At 43.9% G+C, this 25,928-nt stretch overlaps 2 protein-coding genes across 2 annotated transcripts in view; one reads left to right on the top strand and one right to left on the bottom strand.

Annotated features, from left to right (window-relative positions):
- Positions 1–25,928, top strand: part of tgds (TDP-glucose 4,6-dehydratase) — a 273,449-nt gene that overhangs the window by 224,047 nt on the left and 23,474 nt on the right. The window lies entirely within an intron of this gene.
- Positions 1–25,928, bottom strand: part of ptgfrnb (prostaglandin F2 receptor inhibitor b) — a gene marked incomplete at both ends in the record, with an annotated part of 142,864 nt that overhangs the window by 102,081 nt on the left and 14,855 nt on the right. Inside the window, 6 exons of the mRNA XM_080720154.1 lie at positions 9,307–9,562; positions 13,949–14,061; positions 14,163–14,179; positions 14,288–14,340; positions 14,483–14,496; positions 14,636–14,649. Coding sequence (XP_080576280.1) covers positions 9,307–9,562; positions 13,949–14,061; positions 14,163–14,179; positions 14,288–14,340; positions 14,483–14,496; positions 14,636–14,649 — 467 coding nt within the window. The remainder of the gene's footprint in view (positions 1–9,306; positions 9,563–13,948; positions 14,062–14,162; positions 14,180–14,287; positions 14,341–14,482; positions 14,497–14,635; positions 14,650–25,928) is intronic.

Raw genomic sequence — 25,928 nt, 5'->3', positions numbered from 1 at the left:
TTGGGGACCCCCCTGGGGGTCCCGACCCACAGGTTGAGAACCACCGGTCTAGAAGAGGGTCTGTGTGTCTGTACGGTATGTCTGTCTTTGTGTGTCTAATCTCGCAAACTGTCAGAAGCTCTGCATTCCCGTTCTCCAGAAATGCTAGCGCTATTCCGTAGCGGCCTTGTATTGACCTATCCCTGTCAGACCACAGACAACACAACATAACTGTAATACCAGAGGACCTCCTCTGACTTTCAAGCTGAACATTTTATCAAGGACCGTTAGCGGTGTGTGATCTGACTGCTGCTTAGTCCATTAACTATGACTCACAGTGTACTTACTGTACACTGACACGACTGTTGACCACTTTCCAAAGCAAAACCAGGGCTTTCCAGGATGCCATTGGACTCCATTCATTTCAGTTATGGCAAGAACATCGACTTGCGGAGACTTTAAACGTTGCTGAGGCAGGGGCGCCCGCTGGCCTAGCGGTCCAGGTGCTCTCATGCCTGACAGCGGGTCGCGGGTTCGAATACCGATCCCGATAATTTGAGGAAACTCTTTGTCTCTCCATAGGGAACAAAGCAGGCTCTTTGTGTCTCCATAGGGAACAAAGCAGGCTCTTTGTGTCTCCATAGGGAACAAAGCAGGCTCTTCGTGTCTCCATAGGGAACAAAGCGGGCTATTTGTGTCTCCATAGGGAACAAAGCGGGAATTTTGACCCGATTCTATAAGTGTCTTTTGAATCCTTCTAAGATTTTTTGAAAAACCCTATGTTTCTATGTCAGCAATCTGGCTCGCCATCGTTAAGGAAAAGGTCCTTTTCAGCTCGGTTAGTCTGTTCTTGAGAGACTACTATGTCAGTGGTTCTCAATCCTTTTCATGTGAAGGACCCCCAAAATGATATGCATTTGGCCACGGACCCCCATCTCAAAATATCTAGTTCCAGGGACCACCCAGAAGCAAAATTTGAGTTACAAACGTTCGCTTTGAAAATACATATATTCAAAGATTTGCACACATTTTCACGACTTTTTCAAAAATAGCAGATCTACAAGCTCGCAGCGCGGCACTCGGTGCCGCGCTGCGAGCTTGTATATCTGCTATTTTTCACTGGTTAAAACATTCAATAATTCTAGGCCTAAATGGGGTTACAAAGCATGAATTGAGTGAGTCGATAGAATATCGTGGGAGAATTCCTCCCGATATTACCATGGAACCGTCGTTTCTGTCACCAAGGAGATGAAAATATATATTATGCAAATTAAGGCCGTGAGTGAGTTGTTGAATCTTTTACGAGCAAAACCTCACAGCGGCAAACATCTTCGCCGCTGGGGCGACGCGAGCGCTTTGTGTGTGTGTGTGCGTGTGCGTGTGCGTGTGTGCGTGTGGGTGTGGGTGTGGGTGTGTGTGTGTGTGTGTGTGTGTGTGTGTGTGTGTGGCTGTGGATGTTATTAGCATGTCTGAACTAGAAATCACCAGTTAAAAGAAATGCATTTCTCGATCAAACACAATACATAGTACACACACACACACACACACACACACATGTGCACGCTCGCTCACACCCACCTCATTCTCTTCAGCAGTAAACATACCGCTCAGTGCTCACACACACACAATGGCTCTGCATAATGCAATGAAAGTCAGTTGACACGCATGTAAAAATCTGTCTCAAACACACAAACATTCTCACTGTGAGCACTACTCTGATGTTCAACATTACAACAATATCTCCAAGTACATACTGTATGTCACACACACACACACACACACGCACACGCACACGCACACGCACACGCACACGCACACACACACACACACACACACTTATATTACTAAACGTGTGAGGACTTTGCCATTTTTCAACCCATCTTCATATAATAGGTCCTCACTAATGTTCATAATAAAATAGCACAATCTTTTTCTACTCGGTCCAAGTCTCCTAGGAGAGCTGTGGGAAGTTCAGAAATCCATCGTCTTGTTACATCATCATTTTCCCCAAAAAAAAAATGAATCAATATATATATAAAAAAAAATCCGATTGTTATTATGGCGAGAACAATGGACTTTTCAGGAGTAGAAAGCCTGCATTTTCTATTAGCTTGGATTCCCAATCGATGATGTCACAAGACGATGGGTTTCTGACCTGCCTGCAACCCTCCAATGAGAAAAAAAAAAGAAAAGGTATTTTTTTTGTGAGGACCAATTATATGAAGATAGGTTGAAAAGTGGTGAAGTACTCCTTTAATAACTAAAGCCAAATCTAAAAACACCCAAACACAACCAGGCCCTAACTCCAACCCCAACCGAACCTTTAAATGTCTAACCCTAAAACGGAATATTTTCCCACGTGTAAAACTCTAAAAATCCTCTCTCTGTTTTCTGGTACATAAAACAACAATTTATCTTTGCTCTCACAATATCCTTTTGCCAAATGTATCCTATTAAATTAATCCCAGATGCTGATTCTATAAATGATCTAAATCAGTACTTTTCACAACCTTTTTGTGCCACGGACCCCAAAATTAGACTCCCATCAGATGAGGGACCCCCACACTGTACTTATGGGTACGTTTGGTCCTCAAAGTTATAGTATTACAAGTACACACACACACACACACACACACACACACACACACACACACACACACACACGCACGCACACACACACACACGCACACACGCGCACACACACACACACACACACACTGCGCTGCCTAGTTAATTCAGGGCTAAATTTAACAAGGTGTCGGGGGAGTTGTGCGGAGCGGCAGAGAGAGAGCGAACATGATGATGCATTATGAGGCTAACTAGCTTCACGCTGTCACGCCGCACACTTACAGTATAGCTCCCACTGTAGCGCAATTTGGAATCACACCACAGTTCTAGGCGGAACCTCCAGTTTCACCAGCGTCGGCAGGTTTAGTCTAGTAAATCTAGGGAAAAAAATACAGTCAGGTTGGACAACATTTTATTATTTAGTTTTTCAACTGATTCTGTTAGGGAATTAGGTCTACTAGCCAGGATAAAAAATCTACCACAATCTGCTCACTGCAAATACCCACAGTGGCCAAATCAAGTTGGGCTCCCATCGACTTTCTAGGAGGAAAATACCCAGAAAAAAAAATCAGCTTTAAGTAGGATGTGAGGGGTCTAACTAGGGGTTTGTCATGATGCTGAATCCATTGCAAGCAAAAAACATTCCTTGGGCTAAAAATGGCCCCAGAAAATGATGGTTTAGTGATGAAAAGTGATGAGTCATCAAAAAACTCATCTTTTGTTGGCGTTTTCTGGGGCCAATTAATGTTTTTTTTTGTGCAAAACAAATGCTTGCAATGGATTCAGAATCATGACAAACCCCTAGTTAGACCCCTCACATCCTACTTAAAGCAGATTTTTTTTCGGTGTATTATCCTCCTAGATAGATAGATAGATAGATAGATACCTTTATTATCCCACAGGGGAAATTCAGTTTCCCAGAGGCAGCACAGCAGTTAAGGTTACAAGTTACAGAGAAGTAAAAAAAAGAAAAAGAGTACTGTAGTATACAGTCCAAAGAGCAAGCACAAAAAAAGATAAATAAAACAAAGTGTCGAAAGCTATTGCAAAAAGAGAAGAAGAATATATACATAAAGTGACCACGAAACATTCAACGCTGTATAGAACTCCTGTATAGAAAGTCGATGGGAGCCCAACTTGATTTGGCCACTGTGGGTATTTGCAGTGAGCAGATCATGGTAGATTTTTTTTTATCCTGGCTAGTAGACCTAATTTCCTAACAGAATCAGTTGAAAAACTAAATAATAAAATTTTGTCCAACCTCTGCCTTAATTTTACCGGACTAGTTAGCTACTCACCAGCATTAGTTTTACTGAGGTTAGGGTTAAGATTAGGTTTAGGTGGTCGGGCCACCCGGTACCTCCGTGTGGTTCCAAATAACGCCACACTGTACCGACCTGCTCCAACATTAGCTTGTTTTTTTTTTTTACTTCCTCGCTGTCGGGCAGAAACCGCCTATGTCCATATTTAAACTTTTTTTTTTTTTTTCCACGATTTTGTAAACCTTTTTTTTCACCCAGTGCCAATTGCCTATGTAATCCTGGGCTCTGCTCTCCCTCTGCCGCGCCTGGGGAGACAACGGACTGACCTCATGCTTCCTTCTATGCATGAGGAGCCCAAGTTGCTTCTTTTCACCTGACAGTGGAGATTTCCCTGGTTTGGACGTAGCGCGTGGAAGGAACACGTTATTCCAACCAGTTTCTTTCCCCTCCATCAGGCACGGGAGGCATTATTGAGACCAGAATTACTGCATGTTTTTGTGAGGGTATCTACCCTAGGAGACACGGGGAGAACATGCAAACTCCACACAGAGAGAAGGGCCCTATCGCCAACCCCACCTAGGGTGTGGGTGCTGATGACGCGGAGGGAGGAACACGCTCACAGCGTCCCCCGGCGGGAATCAAACCCAGGACCTTCTAGCTGTGAGGCGAAGCGCTAACCACTGCGCCACTGTGCCCCCCATATTTACTAAGCATATTTAAACTTTCTGTGTTATTTTCATAAATTAAAGCCCTACTTGATCGTATCTGTAGTGTAGACTATTACACTAAAACGAATTGTGATTATCTCAAATAATTGTGGTTGGGTGATTATGTAATAATCGTGATGCACGGTTCTCAAGACAACTACAGACACCGCAGACAGATGCATGGGTGTATTTATAGTAGGATGACGACACCCCCAAAAATAGAGACATCAGGTTGAAAGTGTTGTGAAGAAGACATGACAGTTCGTTGACTGAAAGGACAGCGAAAGCAGGAGGAGATCAAACCCTCCTTTTCTACGGGAGGTGAGGAGGACGGTGCAACGCGACACACGACGAGAACAAAAACATTATTTCCGTTGTCTCGTTTGTATTTATAGACAATTTATTTTTAATAGTCCGAGCGTTTCACGCAAAAATCGTGCACTTTATGATAAAAGCATGACATTTGGCACACAGTTAGAACATGCCATATGGATTTTTTTGGCGATAGGGCCATCGCAGATTTGCCTTTGGAAAGTAACGTTGTCTCTATAGCCATGTTTCTATAAACTTTTTTGAATTAGGGAAGCGAATTATCAGAAATGCGTATTTAAGACAAAGCGAATTTAGCCAAACAAGGTTTGTTTTGTGGGCTATAAACGCTAGCCTGATTTCAGACTCAGCTCACGCTTTAGTCTGAAACTGTGCTCCATTCTGAGCGATTTACGGGGGACTTTTTTGCGAGCGTGCACGCGCGTGTCCGCGCGCGAGTGATCGCGACGCACGGTGATCGAGACGCACGGTGGACGCGACGCACCGTCGGGGAGTGTGTGTGTGATTGTGTGTGTGTCTCTGTCTGTGCCAGTGACTGCTTCCACACAGAACTGCGACCAGAAACTTGTAATCAACATTAAACAGCTTGGTGAAATCAGTGCGCTCGTGCGTGTGTGTGTGTGTGTGTGTGTGCCTTCCTCAGCCTGCCTGTGTGTGTGTGTGTGTGTGTGTGAACTTCGTTTGAATCGTTTCAACTGCTGCGCGGATTGGATATTCGTTAGACCCACCCCACCCCCACCCCCACCCTGCGCGCTCATTGGACAGCCGAAAATAAAAACCGATTCATGTACTAAGCTCCAGACCAGAGAAAGAGTCCACTCTGAGAGTGGGCGGGGTCTCTGGTCTGGAAGCAGGCTATATAAACGCTATACAATGGACGTTAAGCGGCAGGGGAAAGTGTTAAGTTGGAGGACGATATGGATCCAGAACGTCATAATGTATTCGCATTTATTGTCTGACCCGTTTCCATTCACAAATGCACATATAGTATATTCGATAAAGCCTCAAAATCCACCTCCTCCAAGTGTGTGTGTGTGTGTGTGTGTGTGTGTGTGTGTGTGTGTGTGTGTGTGTGTCCGTGCGTACATATTCAGCATGCACTGCTTACAACCTTGCCCAAAACTACAACTTGTTTCTGACAGAAAGCTCCGTGAATTGACTAAACATGAGAATTATATCATATCTCAAATATAAGACTCCGTAGCCACTTTGCACTTACTTTATCCCTAATGTATGTTGGGCATGTCATAATATAAAAATAAAAAATAAAATAAAATAAAAATCTAAATATTTTCCAAGTCTTCCACAAACAAAAAAGAAAAGAAAAGGAAAAAGTAAATTAATGAAAATAAAAGTAAATGTTTTCTAAAAATGTTCCAAAGTAATAATAAAAGATATATAGCCTAGCATCAAACGCAGCGCAAGTACCAGTAAGACTCGGGAGGTAAGCGACCGCCAGGTCGCATACACAAACTTTAGAAGGCAATCGTAGCCAATCAGGAGGGAATATGGGAAATTTGTGATTTTAGGCCAAAATCTGTAGGAGCAGTGTCCAAAAATGTGTTTTGCAAATATCGGCCTCATGGTGGCGTTAGAAGAGGGCCATGTGAGAAATGAGGGATGGAGGTTGTGATTTGCCATCCAAGGAGAGTGTGTGCAAAGTTTGGCATTGATAGGGCCAACGGTGGCGGAGATATGACTAGGGCAAAAGTGTGACGTGACGTGACAGACTGACTGACAGCCGGTGGAGCTTTTCATAGTAACTGCGACCTGACGGTCACAATCAAATTGCAATGTGTGCTGTATTGTTTGGATATTCATTGTACAACAGATTACAGAGCTTAAGTAGTTAGGGAACAGAACGCATTGTCAACATAATTGTGTTTTGGTTGAAAATAATGCATTGTATGCTGAACAACGACCTGTCATGTGACATGAATGAGTGGAGACGGCCTCTCTCTCTCTCTCTCTCTCTCTCTCTCTCTCTCTCTCTCTCTCTCTCTCTCTCTCTCTCTCTCTCTCTCTCTCTCTCTCTCTCTCTCTCTCTCTCTCTCTCTCTCTCTCTCTCTCTCTCTCTCTCTCTCTCTCTCTCGACACGAGCCAACTACACCTACCTGACATCTGCTATCCGGCACGAGTGGCCGGTGTGTGTGTGTGTGTGTGTGCGTGCGTGCGTGCGACAGAGAGAGAAAGCTATCCTATTAGCCAGTAATGGTGTAAGCCTACTTGCCTTGGGGAGAGTAGTGTGAGTGTTGTTTTGATGCCTTGTTTGTGTGAGAGTGAGTGAGTGAGTGAGTGAGTGAGTGAGTGAGTGAGTGAGTGAGTGAGTGAGTGAGTGAGTGAGTGAGTGAGTGAGTGAGTGAGTGAGTGAGTGAGTGAGTGTGTGTGAGTGTGTGTGTGTGTGTGTGTGTGTGTGTGTGTGTGTGTGTGTGTGTGTGTGTGTGTGTGTGTGTGTGTGTGTGTGTGTGTGTGTGTGTGTGTGTGTGTGTGTGTGTGGGAGGATATATGCAGCCGGTCAGGTGTTAATAATATATGGGGGTGGCATTCAATGAACCGCACAGACTGAAACCGAGCGCACACACACACACACACACACACACACGCACACGCACACGCACACGCACACACAAACACCAAGGCCAGGTCGGTGGCATATTCCTGCGCCTGCCGTTGGGTGAAATGTATTGATTTTGTCAGTACCGTATTTCCATGGGAAGTGGACATTTGACATGTTCATGACATCATTACATTCTGCAGCCCTCGAACCCTCTGGACCACAGCCTTATCTACAAGCTCTCAATGCGTCGCACACCGTTTCCGCTGCCAAACAACAACATGCATGCTCCCACAGTACAGGGGCGTCAATTGGGTATGGCAGGGGTATGCAGCTGCCATACCCTGGGTCCAGGGGGAAAATAAAAGTTACTTTTAACTATAGAATGTCTCTTTGTCTATCTGTGCTGGTTATGTTGTTAAATTACAGTAAAATAACTACAAATGCAAAATGTAACAAAATGGTCACTTTAACAAGGTATTATATTCTCCACAATTGTATTCTCCCCATCTTGACAAAATGGTATATTCCCAGGTTCCGCAGGTCAGCTGCACAGGTGCAATGCATTATTGTTAATTGTGGCACGTTAATAACATGCCAAGTTTAGCTGCACTTGAACAACCGATCCAGGCAGCCATATCCAGCCCAAGAAACCGTAGAAAAATAAATGTATCATGCCTGTTGCTAAGGTATGGCAACATGACTGGTGCTTTGCGCACGTGCAAGACACCAGTCATGTTGCCATACCTTAACTTTTTCTGAACTGACGCCACTGCCACAGTACGGACAAGTTTTGACGGTTTTCATAGTTATAACAACAGCATGGTCCTCTTCAGGGGCGTCACAAGGGGGGGAAAGTGGGACTGAGCTACTAGAGCCCAAGGTGGAGGGGCCCTAGTAACGCTGCGAGCTTGTAGATCTGCTATTTTTGAAAAGTCGTGAAAATGTGTGCAAATCTTTGAATATATGTATTTTTTTAAAGTGAACTCAAATTTTGCTTTTTGAGGGGTCCCTGGCTGGAACTAAATATTTTGAGATGGGGGTCCGTGGCCAAATACATATCATTTTGGGGGTCCTTCATATGAAAAGGTTTGAGCACCACTGACATAGAAACATAGGTTTTTCAAAAAACCTTAGAAGGATTTGAAACATTCAAAGACAAATTATCACGGTTCTTCAAAAATAGCAGATCTAAAAGCTTGTATATCTGCTATTTTTCAATAGACCCATTTAGAACGGGTACACATTACTGTATAGTGTATTATTATTTAATGCTTTAACTATTGAAAAATAGCAGATATACAAGCGCGCGGCTGCAAGCTTGTTGATCTGCTATTTTTGAAAAATCATGAAAATTTGAAATTGACCTGATTCTATAAGTGTCTTTTGAATCCTTCTAGGATTTTTGGAAAAACCCATGTTTCTATTTCATCAATCTGGCCAGCCATCGCCAAAGAAAAGGTCCTTTTCACTTTACTGGAGCTCAGTCAGTCTGTTCTTGAGAGACTACCATGTCAGTGGTTCTCAAACCTTTTCATGTGAAGGACTCCCAAAATGATATGTATTTGGCCACGGACCCCCATCTCAAAATATCTAGTTCCAGGGACCACCCAGAAGCAAAATATTTGTTACAAACGTTCGCTTTGAAAATACATATAGTCAAAGATTTGCACACATTTTCACGACTTAAAGCTCGATCTACAAGCTCGCAGGCGTCGCAGCGCGGCACTCAGTGCCGCGCTGTGAGCTTGTATATCTGCTATTCTTCACTGGTTAAAGCATTCAATATTTCTAGGCCTAAATGGGTTAAACCTCCTCCCCCTAATGAAGAACATTAATGGGGGGCCCGCAGTGAATCCTTGTGCCCAGGGCCCAGGATTTGGAGCGTCTCATCTGGTCCCCTTACCAGTGAGCAGGACGTCGGCCTCGTAGTTCCCGCTGATGACAGAGTCTGTGCTGGGCGTCTTGCACTGGTAGACGCCCCCGTCCGAGGCCTTGACCTTCTGGATGCGTAGCTCCACGGCGTCGTCCGCGATGCGCTCGTAGGAGATGAGGCCCGCGTCCACGCGGCCCCGCAGCGAGGCGTCGGCGAAGCGGCTGTCGAAGGTGGAGATGACGTTCAGCGAGGGCAGGCCCTCCCTCTTCATCGTCCAATCAAAGTCCTGGGCAGGGAGAGAGAGAGAGAGAGAGAGAGAGAGAGGACGGGGTTTAAGCGAGATGAGCAAGAAGAAGTCGCGAGAGGTTCTATGCCAGCGGTTTTCAACCAGTGGTCCGGAGACCAACTGTGGACCTTGGGGGGGTTCCAGGTGGTCCCCAGCTAATGATGACTAAATGGACACTTATAGATCTTTAACTCTTGAGAGTGTAAAATGAAACCAAATGGACCCTTCCGGTCCGGGTCCATTTCATTTTACGCTCTTTTGATTTTTATATATATATTTTTTTAATATATGCATTATTTAAATTACAAGAAGTCTACACCAGGGGTCTTCAACAGGGGGTCCGCGACCCCTAGGGGGTCCGCGGAGGTACTGCAGGGGGTCCGCGAAATTATTGCTTAAAAAAAAAAAAGAAAAGAAAAAAGTTTTCAAAAAAAAATTTTTTTTTCTTTCTTTTTTTCATTTTTCACATTCATATTAAAAAAATAATTATGATTCTATCCATTTTGAATAGCTTGAATACATGATTACTATGCAATTGACAGATTGTTGATATTATTAACATTGGTTCTCAGTTAACTCTCCTACTGCCAGATTATTTATTTATTTATTGGGTCTGGCGCCATCAAAAAGCGGCTTACCTTTGCGACGTTATAGTAGATAGACAGACAGACATTTATTTATTTATTTTTATTTTTTTGGGTTGTGCAATAGTGCACTTTGGTCTGCCAGGCAGCAGAGGGCGGCGTCATGCGAGAATGAATGTGAATTGTCCTGCTATGTGTTGCCGTACATTCAGAGCAGTCACTGGCTACAGAGCCTCCGGGCCAGAGGAAATCAACAAGGAAGTGAATTGTTCTCCGTTGATCTAACGCATAATGGATTTTTTACACCATCACAGCGGAAAATGTGTTTACAGTAAACGGCCGCGCGACCCCTCATCAGCTTACAGTCATCAGACGAACGAACCGAACGAGCGCCGTATTGGCATCGAGGTTCTGTAAAAAATGGGGCGAGCGTTATCGTTCAAAGCGTGGGGAGAGTTAATAAGTAGTAGAAATGGTAGTGGTACGGCCCACCCTGGTCGCTGTAACTTGTACATGTTTAAAATAAAAAAATATGTCGTAGCCCTGACCCCCCCACCCTAAGAGGTGGTAGGGGGTCCCTGCTCCATCTCCCCATCAGTTTGGGGATCCCCGGCCTGAAAACGTTGAAGACCCCTGGTCTACACAATTAGAGAATATAGAATAATTTTTATTTCGATCAACGTTTGCCTGTTTAGGTTTTGGTTTTAAGAGGCACAATCTCGTAAAATGGTGGTCCGTGGCTCAAATGCCAAACAAATAATGATCCTTGACATGAAAAGGGTTGAAAACCACTGTTCTGCGTATTAAATGTTGGTTTCGTTCATTGCTCAGCCCTCTCAGGGACACCGTCTGGGAATGAGACGGCCGCCGGCTGGCCAACAGGCTCACCCCCAACACTGTGCGCTCATCAGAACTACAGTATCTGAGAGAGGGCGAGATCATTTAGCGACCTCCACCCGGGTTGCAACCTGGTCGGTAGTTTTCAGCGACCGAGTTGCTAAATCTACCGACCGGGTCGCTAAATCTACCGACCGGGCCGGTAAATCACAGACTGGGTCACTAAATCTACCGACCGGGCCGGTAAATCACCGACCTGGCCCGGTCGGTGATTTTGCAGCCCGGTTGGTAGATTTATTGACCCGGTCGGTGAAAACTACCAGGTCGGAGGTCGCTAAATGATCTCGCTCCTACTGGATCTGAGCAGTGAGCAGATGAGTCTTGTGCTGGGTGTGAGAGCAAGTTCCCTCCCCCGGGCACCAGAAAATGCTCCCTTTCCCTGTGTACTAATTGTACAGTACTAGAAGTTTGCGGCCGCTGTGCGGCCTTCACCGCCATGTTGCGGCAGTGTGGTGTGTGTAATGGCCAAATATGGGTAATTATTTTTTTGAGAAAAAAAAAGTTTTTTGAGAAAAAAAAAGTTTTTTGAGGAAAAAAAAGTTTTTTTGAAAAAAAAAGTTTTTTGAAAAAAAAAATGTTTGAAAAAAAATTTTTTTTTGGAAAAAAATAAAAAATTTTGGGGGAAAAAAAAACGCTTGCACGCACGCGTGTGTGCGTGCACACACACACACACACACACACACACACACACACACACACACACACACACACACACACACACACACACACACACACACACACACACACACACACACACACACACACACACACACACACACACACACACACACACACACACACACACACACACACACACACACACACACACACCCTCTGTTGTAATTCGATACTCTACTCTGCTCAGCTCCTCTCCCCCCTCCCTCCCCCTCCCTCCCTCTGTAACTTGATACCCTGATGATCATTTTGACGTTTCAGCACTGGCCAGAATGTTCAGAATACTATGTCAGGACTGGCTGCTCTGCGTGAGGCGAGATGTTGTTAAATTGAAATAAATGCGGTTCAAAGAGTGGCATGTTTAAAATGTGGACAGTTGTAAATTTTCACGTTTGTTCGACGTGGTGGCTATGTTTGTGAGAGGTGTTTGTGAGAATATGTAGCTAAACATTCTGGTTTAGGTTTGCCACCAATTGCTCCAGTATAGATGCTTGATGTATGTATGTACAGTACAGTGGGATTTAAAACACAGGTTGAACATTGTAAAAAATGATTATTAACACTAGTTAGAAGAGGTCAACGGGACAGGAAATAACACGTGGAACCAAAAAAAAAAAAAAAAAAGTTAGATGAGCTTAATGTGGCTCATCAGTCCTCATTACGGTTCCATTTACAGACGTCCCACATGCACATTTCAATCACTGACAACTCTCTCTGTGTTCTCCTGGGTGATCAGGGTACCACTGCTGTTCATTCTACATCTAACTAGTAAGACACCTCAGGGCGACATGCGTCCGTGATGTATATCGGACCAGTTACCCATATAAGGAGATCCATGTACTGTATATAGTACATCCCTTTTATGCCCATACATGGAGATCCCTGTCTGAACCAGCCGCACACATATGGGCTGTCTTCCTCCATATATGGGCATTCCCATATGAAGTCCTGTTAGATTTATGGGCTTAATACTGATAACATCAGGGATCTCCATATATGGGCATAAAAGGGATTCTGTTAGAGCGGATCCCATGACATCACAACATACAATATATTTTATGCCCATACATGGACATCCCTATCTGAACCAGCCACACAGATATGGGCGATGTCTTGGCCATCTGGCCAGTGATATATATCGATGACATCAGGGATCTTCATATATGGGCATAAAAAGGATTCTGGGGAATACCAGTACATGGACTTTTACAAAGGTGATGTCACAGTGATGTGTCAAGGGAACCAACCCATAGGCTGTAAAAAATGTGTGACACACGGCTTCACAGAGATGAGCTGTGCCATTTCTCATGGTAAACTGCGACCTTTGGTCGCAATAACTCTTCCTATGAGCTCTCAGGATGCCACTGCTATTCATTCTATATATCTAGCAAAGGACCAATGTTTATTTGATGGCCATGATGAAGACTCGTAATGCCTGATTTTACACTTGGTTGCATGCTGAAAATAGCAGCTCTCTGCAAGTTCACAACGCGTGGCGCTGTGGCGCGTTGTGAGCTTGTACATCTGCTATTTTCAGAGTGCAATGCCTGAGCGCAAGCAAACATAAGATGACTTTGTCACTGATGCATTTTAGTTCTACTGGATCGCTTCTCCACTAGTCCCTCCATTCAACATTTTAGTCTAGTTATTATTTGTTGAGGAAATTGTCAGTAGAGGCCTATTTAGTCTTAACAGAATACAAAACACTGATGTTGGCTGTGTGCGTGCATGCGTGCGTGCGTGCGTGCGTGCGTGCGTGCGCGTAAGAATGGATTGAAGACACCAGTGTTTTCTCCAGCTGGTTCCTTATGAGAGCATAGCATAGAGCAGTGGTTCTCAACCTTTTCAGCCCGTGATCCCCAAAATAATCATATTTTAACTGGGGACCCCCCCACCCTGACAAGCATTAAGAGTTGAGGCATTACATTTTGTATAACACGGTTCTATTGTGAAAATAGCAGATCTACATGCTCACAGCATGTAGATCTGCTATTTTCACAATTTCTGGCTCTAATATTTGACAATTTGGGCAATGTTTAATTTGTCATTTTAGAGGTATTCAAAAGTCCTTTAATTGTCACTTTAGACATGTGAAGATACCCTCTATACACTTAAACTTTATTTTGGTTTGTTTACTGTTGAGTGAGAAAACAACATTGCACATTGAGTTAATCGACTGGGGACCCCCCAAAATAATGTGGGGACCCCCCTGGGGGTCTCTTTACTGTACCTGCTCCCGAGGGCCCTCGTACTCGCCGACGTCACACCTGATGGACACAGACTGACCCTGCACTCTGATCAGAGGTCCAGGGGACACCTTCACCACCCGGGCCGAACACACACCTGGACAGACACACAGACACAGAGAGAAGAGTTAACCCTGGATTAACACACCTGGACAGACACACAGACAGACAGACAGACACAGAGAGAGAAGAGTTAACGCTGGATGAACACACACCTGGACAGACACACAGACACAGAGAGAAGAGTTAACGCTGGATGAACACACACCTGGACAGACACACAGACACAGAGAGAGAAGAGTTAACGCTGGATGAACACACACCTGGACAGACACACAGACACAGAGAGAAGAGTTAACGCTGGATGAACACACACCTGGACAGACACACAGACACAGAGAGAGAAGAGTTAACATGGATGAACACACACCTGGACAGACACACAGACACAGAGAGAAGAGTTAACATGGATGAACACACACCTGGACAGACACACAGACACAGAGAGAAGAGTTAACCTGGATTAACACACCTGGACAGACACACAGACACAGAGAGAAGAGTTAACGCTGGATGAACACACACCTGGACAGACACACAGACACAGAGAGAAGAGTTAACCTGGATTAACACACCTGGACAGACACACAGACACAGAGAGAAGAGTTAACCTGGATTAACACACCTGGACAGACACACAGACACAGAGAGAAGAGTTAACGCTGGATGAACACACAACTGGACAGACAGACAGACAGACACAGAGAGACAGAGAACAAAAAAAATAAATAAAACAGGACAACGATCCACTCGTCCTAGACTCTTTGCCCTCCTGGCCCCCAAACTGTGGAATAAACTCCCTGTCGCACTTAGAACAGCAGACTCACTCCCCAGCATCCACCGTGGTCTGAAGAGTGAGGACTCACCTCTTCAGACTCCACCTTAGCCCATAGCAGTTACTGTGGCACTTGCCTACCCTCAATGAGCGGCATACATGTAAGTTAGGTTTATATAACATTTTTTTACTGAATAGGTGATAGGTCTACCTACGTTCTTTTTTCTTAGATGACTATTTATATGCATTTGATGTATTGATGTTGATTTATTGATGTATTAGCTTGATTATTGTAAGTCGCTCTGGATTTAGAGTGTCTGCTTTATGCCTAAATTGTAAACTGTAGAAAGGGGAGAGTTAACCCAAGCTGTAGAGAACGCACACCTAGAGACAGAGAGAGTGGTCTGAAGACTCACCTCTTCAGACTCCACCTTAGCCCATAGCACTTGCCTACCCTCAATGCGTGCGTCTGTACAGCATTCAAACAGCAGGATTGCTTATTGTCAAGAACGGAATGATCCAATATTACAGTGCTACATTACATTTGGTATAACATGGTTCTATTGTGAAATAGCGATGCGAGGCGTTGTGAGCATGTAGATCTGCTATTTTCACAATTTCTGCCTTTATATATTTGACAATTTGGACAATGTCATTGTCATTTTAGAGGTATTAAAAAGTCCTTAAATTGTCACTTTAGATGTGAAGATACCCTCTATACACTTAAACTTTGTTGGTTTGTTTACAGTTGAGTGAGAAAACAATGTTGCACATTAAGCTAATCATCTGGGGACCCCCCCAAAATAATTGGGGGGGGGGGTCGTGTGTGATGTGATAAAGTCGACTTCAACTCAACTTTTTACTGAGTCGAGTCGACTGGCAAAAATCACAAGTCGTTAATGCCCTAATGACCATACATTGTAAATCGCTCTGGATTAAGAGCGTCTGCTAAATGTTTAAATTGCAAATGGTGCAGAGAGGAGTTAACCCTGGCTGAACTGAACACACACCTAGAGACTCGAGAGACAGACAGAGGGGAGTTTAAACTCAATGACACAACCTTGTTGTGATACTGTGTAGGACAGTGGTTCTCCAAGGACCCCCAGGGGGTCCTTAGGGGGAGGGTTCCCAGCAACAAATGAGAAACGTTGTCCACCGCTATCTCCACACCTACGAGCTCTCAGGAGCCTTGTGGTTAGAGCAGTGGTTCTCAAACTTTTAGGGCACCCATGTTGGTCGTCTCCATATTTGGGAAAAGTTACGTTTTTAATTAATGGAAAACAAGTGAAAATGTGTTCACAAATACATGTATATAAATTAAACTATACCAGTAAGACTCCTTAAATCGGGAGATAAGCGACCGTCATGTCGCATACACAAACTTTAGAAGGCAATCGTAGCCAATCAGGAGGGAATATGGGAAATGGGACAGATCCATGTTGATGACATGACTTTAGAGATGCTTTGCGTGATTTTAGGCCAAAATATGTAGGAGCAGTGTCCAAAAATGTGCAGGGGCAACCAGACTAAAAAGTCACATAATTGCCGATATACTGCATCAGACGCTGGCTCTGGCTCTAAACTTCTTCTGGGCACCATTCCCTGGGCTAGGGGAATGGGTTTTAGGTTTAACCAGGGGCGTCACAAGGGGGGGGGGAAGTGGGACTGAGTCCACTAGGGCCCAAGGTGGAGGGGCCTGGAATTATTTTATACTTTAGCTATTGAAAAATAGCAGATCTACAAGCTCACAGGGCGCTGCGAGCTTGTAGATCTGCTATTTTTTTTATACGTCGTGAAAACGTGTGCAAATCTTTGAATATATGTGTTTTTTTAGCCGATCAAATTTTGCTTCTGGGATGGTCCCTGGAACTAAATATTTTAACATGGGGGTCCGTGGCCAAATACCTATAATTTTGGGGGTCCTTCACGTGAAAAGGTTTGAGCACCACTGACATTTTCAAAAAACCTTAGGATTTGAAATATTGCCAAAAAATGCACACATTTTCACAAATTAAAAAAAATAGCAGATCTACAAGCTCGCAGCTCGCAACCCTAACAGCTCGCAACCCTAACCCAGCTTGTATATCTGCTATTTTTCAATAGTTAAAGTACCCAGGGCCCAGAATGTGGTGCGACACCCCTGGGTTTAGCCCACATAAAGTGCTGGTCTCCTCCGAGGGAGACGGAGTGTCTTTGACCCGCTAAGCCACACCATTACTCATGCACTGAAGGCTTTCACACAGTTACAGTGCAGCGCAACACCTGGGAGGTGACCCGCACAAACCTCCGCCTTCCAACGGCTACCAAACTTATTGAGGCCATGTATTTATTGCTCGTATCGTCGCCGCCGCGCAGAGAAAACCTCTTATCTCCAGATCAGTACGTTTTTTTGTAAAATAGCGCCCTACTAACCTCGTCCACCAGGCTTTCTGAGGGAAAGCCTGGTGATCGTTATTAACAACGGGCGGTTTGATCCAGTCTAGGCGGAAACCACAAGCCGAAGAAGCGGCGTCGCTTTGTTTTGGTTCCCTCCGTTTGTTTCCCCAATACCTATTAAAATGCTGGAGTAGCCTAGTGTAGTCTTGCCAGTCGCTACGAGTTGGACCAAAAGATGCATATCCCAAACACATTTTTCAAAAGCAAAACTACGCCGCATCAAGGAGTTTATTAGGTAGGCCCTAAAAGTATGCCCTCGAGCGCAGGGGAATTATTTTGGGTTCAAACTGAATTTGGTTTGATAGTTCCGGCAAATTGTAGTCCTTTGAGGACTACAACATGACTTGAAGTGGTTTCCTCTCCCGACCGGATCAAACCTCGGAAAGTGAAGTGATCCCAGACTAGCGCCCTTCTTGATCATACTACTGCCGCGTCACAGGAAAGCAGCAAAAGTAGCAGATCCACAAGCTGGAAACGCAGTGCAAAACAGAGTGCGAACGACGCATTTTGGGCTTGTGGATCTGCCGATTTAAAATTTGAATCCCGAAAGGTAAAAGTAACAGTTTTGGTTCCACGTCACAGACGATATGCTTTAGATCAGTGGACGTGCTTGATATTAACTTTTTGAGGCACTTGTCCTTTGGGCAAGTACATTTCCCATTCACTTGCCTGGGCACAAAAGTCACTTGTCCAGATAAAACTGAAACATTTCACAGTCATTTCTTTCTTAAATGCATGCATAGGAGTCAGATATTGAAATAGAATGATTGCTAGCGATCCCCCTTGCTCCCTCCACCCTCCACTGTCTGCATACAGCACAAAGCTGCCAGGAGAGTCACAGAAAAAGTGAAACCAAAGAGCCACTTGTCCAACAGACAAGTACATTTGTAATGAACTTGTCCGGAAGGATTTATTACTTGTCCTGGACAACAGGACAAGCCTTAATGTCATGCCCCGACTGTGGTTACCAATCTTTGTTTTAGCTAATAATAATAATAGTTACCTACTCCTCCCACGAGGGAAATTCAGTATTTGCAGCCCAACCCAGCTGCTTCGCAGCCCACAAGGAGCGCGTGAGCAATTAGGGGTTAAGAGTCTTGCTCAGGGACACACATCGACATTGCTATCCTGGCCGGGAATCAAACCAGGGACAACCAGGGGAACTGGTTCCCCAGGCAGGCTCCCTAACCATTCAGCTATGGCCGCCCTCAAAGCTCAAGACCCACAATAAAATAAAGGTATCTTCTACTTTGAAGATACCACTAATGGTGAAGAGTAAGAGTTTTGGACATGTGAGGTTTCCTTCAGACAGCGACGCTGTGCTTACTAGAGCGAGACGAGACTCCCTCTAGTTACTGTATATGAACAGTACTGTTCTACTGTTCTACAACCTGTTATATGAACAGTACTGTTCTACTGTTCTACAACCTGTTATATGAACAGTACTGTTCTACTGTTCTACAACCCTGGGACAAATCACTTATAAGTCCTCCATATTTAGTGAACCGCGGCCGACTTGGCTCCGTACTTGGTCTGTTCTTTTTCAATCTAGTCTACACACCAAATCCTAGATCTGCTATTTTTTTTTAGGGGAAATCAGAGACTGACACAATATGTCCATAATATGGGCATTCCCAGATATGGGCTTGATATTCTCCATATATGGGCATAAAAGGGACAGACACGAGTCACACTTGCGAAGGGATTCTGTCTTGTCCATATAAGGAGCGTGCCATGAGGCGAAACTGACTGACTGACGCACATGAGCTGCAGGTTTTCACAGTAAACGCACGCAGCACGCACACATGTATACACGCCATAGTGTTGCATACAGGCAACGACTGAAACATAAACCTGTTGAATTCAGACACGCAAAGCATTTTGTTCAAGTTCATTGTTTAGGTGAGCGTGTTTACATGAACATGATAAATGTCTATGCATTATGCAACCGCTGAATACAACTATTATTATTTTAATTCTGGGAAAAAACGGGACCATTTCCTAGCGAATGTTGAAAACCGGGACATATTTGTGTCTTAGAGATATTGTTCGGGACTCGGGACATGCACCAGGCTTGAAACCGGGACAATCCCGGCCAAACAGGGACGACTGGTCACCCTATTGTAACAGTATTTCAGTTATTTTTCCACCAAAAAGACCAGAGGAACCCATGCGGTCCTCTGTGGCAGCGTTTCTCAAATGGGGGTACGTGTACCCCTAGGGCGGAGGTCAGCAACCCGTGGCTCTAGAGCCGCATGCGGCTCTTTAGCGCCACCCTAGTGGCTCCCTGGAGCTTTTTAAAAAATGTATGAAAATGGAAAAAGATGAGGGGAAAAAATGTATTTTTTGTTTTAACATTTTTTTTATCGCCACTGTCGGGCAGAAACCTTGTATCTCCAAGTTTCAAATGTGTATGTTTTTTTCACAAAGTAAAGCCCTGCTTCATCATACAAGACTGACGCCCAAAAGTAGTGAAAACAGCAGATCTACAAGCACACAACGCCTCGCGGTGCGAGGCGTTGTGTGCTTGTAGATCGGCTGTTTTCACTAGTTTAGTTCATTTTTTAAATGATAAATACAAAACGAAGTTTTGAACACACAAGGTTTCCACCCAACGACGACGATATATAAAAGCTTTTATAATTTTTTGCGGCTCCAGACAGATTTTTTTTTGTGGTTTTTTTTGGTCCAATATGGCTCTTTCAACATTTTGGGTTGCCGACCCCTGCCCTAGGGGTACCGTATGCAGATCTTTTGAGATGTCATGTATATTTAGATCAAAATGTTGTCGATTAAAGGAGGTACTTGGGTTCAGACCAGGTCTAGACCAGGGTGCCCGGACCTTTCAGGACCATAACCTTAACCTCAACGTGTTCTCCCTCCCTCCCATACATCCAGGTAGTAACTATCTATCGCCGCTGGCACTTTGAATTAAAGCGAATTCTAAGCCACTCCGAGTTGAAAAGGTTTGAGGTGAGAATAGGAACGCATCAGGCACAGATGGTATTCGAATAGCTTCGCTGTCAGGTGGAGACTTGTCATGTCCCAAAGAAATGTGTTACTTTTCATGAAATGGGGGAAAAAACATTAAAAAAATCTGAACTGAGCGGTGGTCGTGGAGGCTGCGCAACAGCAAAACAAATATATATATATACCTGTATATATATATAATAAAAAATATTAAAACAATATTAAACAAAATATTAATAATAAAATGCATGTCACTCAGGCCGCCACTGGTATCCATCCTGTGTGTGTGTGTGTGTGTGTGTGTGTGTGTGTGTGTGTGTGTGTGTGTGTGTGTGTGTGTGTGGTCTGGCCTGAACAACAGCGCCCCTCCCTTAACATGTGTGGTCAAAAAAGGTACTGACAGGCTACAGACAGACAGACAGACAGACAGACAGACACGGAGACAGACAGACATACCCACACACACGGCCACGTATAGGAGCGTTGTGACCACCGCTCAAAAACCTGTGTTCCAATGGCTCCAATGTAGTTATTAGTATTGCACACACACACACACACACACACACACACACACACACACACACACACACACACACACACACACACACACTTCACTTGAACATTGCCGAACTACCGTCTTTGTATTGCTGTCTTTTTTCTGTTGTAGTAGCAGTGTACGATGTGTGTCTATAATGAAGACCAATAGAGAAAAGAGGAAGATTATGGAGACGCAGCCGCTGCCATGTGCTGTTTTTTCATCCAACCAAAGGAAGGAACAGCAGAAGGAGAAACTGACGGCACGTCTCTGATGGGCTTGTTACGACGAGCAGCCGAGGAATGGCTGACACACACACACATAGTTTACACACACACACACGCGCGTGCGCGTGCGGACACGCACACACGCACACACGTTGCAACTTGTCTCCGAGGCAGCGGTGCTTTGGAGAGAATGTCGAGATTCTCGTTCATTTACTCTTGTAAGTCATGAGCCAACACAATTTCTCTTGCTCTCCCTCAGTCACACACACTCACTAACACACACACACTTCCCTCTATTTCATTCGGCATTGGTTGTACATACAGCATATTGCACATTTGTGCACGTGTGTAGGCAAAGGAGAGAGTAGTGGCTCTGCTCTCGCGCACACGCGCTCACACACACACACACACACACACACACACACACACACACACACACACACACACACTCACACACACACACACACACACACACACACACACACACACACACACACACACACACACACACACACACACACACACACACACACACACACACACACACACACACACACACACACACACATAAAGCCAGTGTTGCCATGACTGCTTATTAAAAGCAAATTTGTGAAGTTGCTTGTAAATATTGGTACAGTAGTTGCCGGTTGCAATGTTTAGAATTTGTTTCCAAAGTGTAGTTGCTTATTTGGGCTTGTCCATGACATGGACCCGTGTGTGTGTTTGTCTGTGTACAGTAACTACAGTTTCTCTCTCCCAAACACCTGGCAACGCTGGCTGAAGCATGAGCGAGCACAGCAGGAGAGAAAGTGATGTGTACAGAGTGCTTAGAGAGGCTGATGAATGGTGGAGTCAGGGACTGGCCCAGACCAGTGATACCTGTAGCCGGGGGCCACTGTCACTCAGCTACAGTAGGTGGAAAAGCTAACGTCACTATGCAATTGTTGTATTGCTGTTGATGTACTGTACTGACATATTATCTTGCTAATTATATTGATGTATTATCTGCTTATTGTAAGTCGCTTTGGATTAAAAGCATCTGCTAAATGCCTAAATTGTAAATTGTCACTGCTATCCCTGACAACGCTTCTTTTCACCCAGTCCTGCCTCAACAGAAAACCTGTTCAACTCAATTAGTCACCTGTCCCTCCGTGTTTTATATCGGTTGCTATTGGGGCAGACATCTCTTATCTTTATATTTTAAAGTCACCCATTAAGACCTGAGGATTCAATTCTAATGTCTCCTAAATCCTGCATTCCTGGTGCATTCCAGGGCTTAAAGGGTTAACTTGTCATGTCATACTTTGTCATACTACAGTGCCACACAAAAGTATCAAAAGAGTATCAAAAATAGCAGATCTACAAAGCTGAAAGTGTGCCACGATGTGACGTGTTTTCAGCTTGAAGATCTGCAAGTATTATTATTATTGTCTTTTTTTTTCATGCTGAAATGTAACAGTCTTAGACATAATGAGGTTTTAGTGGTTGTCTCCACTCCGTACTACACTTTATTCTGTCGACGAACGTCAAATCTCTTCGCCAAAAAAGAGTCGATCTACAAGCTCAAAACACGTCACATCGCGCTGCGTTGTGAGCTTGTAGATCAGCTATTTCTGGCTAATGTCAGGATATATAAAGTCCTGTCCTGTCTATTAGAAATTACCTGGCTAGGTGGGTGTATTTCTGAGTTTGACGGAAAGATATCGACTCATACTACTGCTCATGTTTTATCCTAGAACCCATCCTTAACTAAACACTGTTTTCCTGCGAGACAGAAGCACATACCCCTCCCCCCCAGCCCCCGGGGCTATCATCTGAAGACTTCTAGCCAGCTATTACACGGCCTGCAGTCTGCATACCTAAAGACGAGGGACGCTATGGTCTACATGGGCAACTGGCGGCCCGGGGGCCACATGCGGCCCCCACCTTCAGTTAATGCGGCCCTCAGGTTAATACCGGAATACTGATATTTTATTATATTTCATCTGTTACAATTCCAAACATGACCTGCTTTAATTCCGTCAGTCTATATATTAGTAGCTAAATGACTAGTATAGTAGTATTAAAATGTATTTTCTTTTATGTCCAATGTATTTGTATTTAGGTTCATAAAGTCAACATGAGTATATTACATATATAAATGTGTTTGAAATTAAATCAAAATGTTACATTTCAGGATTCCAATTAAAAAAAGAACAAAACATTATTCAGGATTCCAATTCAAAAGAAGCAAAAATAGCAGATCTGCGATGCGTTTTGAGCTTGTAGATCTGCTATTTTTGCTTCTTTTGTATGAGATACTAGAATGACAAAGTAGGACGTAGCAATATGCAATGTGGCCCTCTGGAGAGAAGGTGGAAATATAGTGGCCCTCGCCATCATCAAAGTTGCCCACCCCTCCTCTATGGTCTACGCAGGCCCAGTCGCAGGCTGACTACACAAATATTTGACGGTGGTATATATTCCATCACAGTCCACACACCATTAAGATCACACACACAGAAATATGGGTTCTGCAGTGGTTCTTCAGGGTTGGCTGAAAGGTGTTATAGAGCAGGGGTTTTCAAAGTGGGTGACGGGGCACCCTGGGGTGCCACGAGATCATTTGATAATATTTGGAATTTATTTGGACACTTGAAAAATATATTTAGTATCATTTTAAACTTGAAGTACAAAGTTATTTTCAGTCAGTTCTAACCAAAATGGCTATTATCTCAACGTTTTCATCGCAACAGGATCACTAAAATATCGTCGCTGTCGGGCAGAAACCTTGTATCTCCAAGTTTCAAATGTGTACGTCTTTTGGTAAAGCAAAGCCCTGCTTCATCATACAAGACCGTCACACAAAACTAGTGAAAACAGCCGATCTACAAGCACACATGCTTGTAGATCTGCTGTTTTCACTAGTTTAGTATATTTTATAGATGATAAAAACAAAACGGTTTTGGACATACAAGGTTTCCACCCGACAATGACGATATGCTATAAATATAAGGTGCTGGGAGTGAAAATTATAATGTAGGGGTGCCTCGGATTACACAAATATTTATGGGGTGCCCTGAGACCAAAAGGTTTAGGAACCCCTGTTATAGAGCACCGTTTCCCACACTTTGTAGCCCGACATCCAAAAGAAACGTTTAGTGTCTTGCCAGGACACAAACTTACAAAAAGACATCACAAACTAGAAAGTGTGGTTTCCTTGATGCGAGTCACACTTGCAAAAATCTCTGTATCTGTCAGCGCTTGTTGCTATTCGAGCGGTGCCAACCATTCCGTCCTTGTCCAGTATGATCCATGATGTCATCAATATTAAGCCATATCTTGGAATGCCCATATACGGACATACTGTCTACTGTGTCAGACAGTCACATGTGGTCTATGTCAGACATGCGTAAAGTATTATGATGTCAGTCATCTCCATGTTTGGGAAAAGTTCAACTTTTAATTAAAGTCATTGGACAAAATGAATTCACAAATACATCCTACATAATAATTTTAGAAACTCACTCACTCACGCTCTAACGCTCTAACGCTCACACTTATCTACGTTTATCTATTCACTCGCTTCAGCAACTGATCCTAAAGTTCACATGGTATTGGCCACAGAGATTGCGTTAGACCGGAAATTGCCGGATTTGACCGATTTATAATGACAAAGACCGGAAAATATAAACCTCATCGGACATAAGGACCGATTGAAAATGACACGGCAGTTCACCGCAAATCTCTCTCTCTCTCTCTCTCTCTCTCTCTCTCTCTCTCCCTCATCACTCTCTCTCACATGCACGTCTGGTTGCACAAACACACACGGGTTAAGTACACTTTTTCCTGTTAATAATAACCTGTGTGAAATAAGCTGCATTGGGAGGTAAACGGGAGACACTTTATTGTGAAGGTAAGACAGGAAATGATAGTTGTTGCTGGGTAGGCCTAGTTGTCGGTTTGTTATGTTGTCGCTATGCTCTCTATGAGCTGCCTTGGTTTTGGAATATGAGCGCGCAGTTTAAGTTATAGTACATGAATGGACAGTCAAAAATAAGTTGTATTATCAGAACTGTTTAGCCTAAACATTAATTTGCGAACGGGGCGCTGGGGAAGAGAGAAGACAGCAGTCCATTTCAGCGTCATTTTGCAATGCGCACTGTGAACCCATGGGAATTATTGAAGGCACGCAGGACAACTACAACCCATATAAAACAAACTTTATACACTCGATTGAAGTTCTTTATGAGGAGATGTTATGGAAACTGTACAAGATCACCACCAAAGCCTTTTCAACCTTCCCAAAGTTGCATAACAGAGATGCAGGATGATCGTGACCACTCGACCATACTAGTGAGTAGTCTATAATTGATTCCTTTCTGGCCAGATTAATCTATCAACCTATGAAACATTGCGCAGACCCCACTTTCAGACTATTTCTCATTATTCTGTACATTATTATGTGTTGGCCTGAAATATGATGCAGAACAGAAACAACTTGTTATGAAACCATGCAGTATCTGTGCAAACACACAGCCTGCGTGAGTAGTCCAATATAATTAATTTCCTTATGCAAGATGATCGATCATCATCAAAACATACAGCTTCGGAAGCTGTATGTTTTTTGTACAGCCTACTATTCCTTTACATTCAATTAGTTCAGTCCCAACTATACAGCAGGACTTAAACTGTTGTTATTGGCTATGTTTTTGCACCTGCTTGTCATCCATGCATTCAAATTATTATGTCCGGTATTTTTATCAGATGTCCGATAAATTTTAATCATGCCGGTCACGATGACCGGCTGTTAAAAATCCTAGCGCAACCTCTGATTGGCCATTAGCATTATACCAACGGTGACGGAGCCCGAATTTCATTTCTCCTAAATTAAAGCTGTTTATTAGCGTTTTCTTAGCCTGTTGTCATGGTTACGGTCCGTTCCTCCAGGCCATGGGATCTGTAGCCCCACACACACACCC

Source organism: Nannobrachium achirus, assembly GCF_963921795.1.
Source record: "Nannobrachium achirus genome assembly, chromosome: 24".
NCBI classification, from domain to species: domain Eukaryota; kingdom Metazoa; phylum Chordata; class Actinopteri; order Myctophiformes; family Myctophidae; genus Nannobrachium; species Nannobrachium achirus.
The sequence above is the reverse complement of the archived record's forward strand: the minus strand, read 5'-3'. Positions and strand labels throughout refer to the sequence as shown.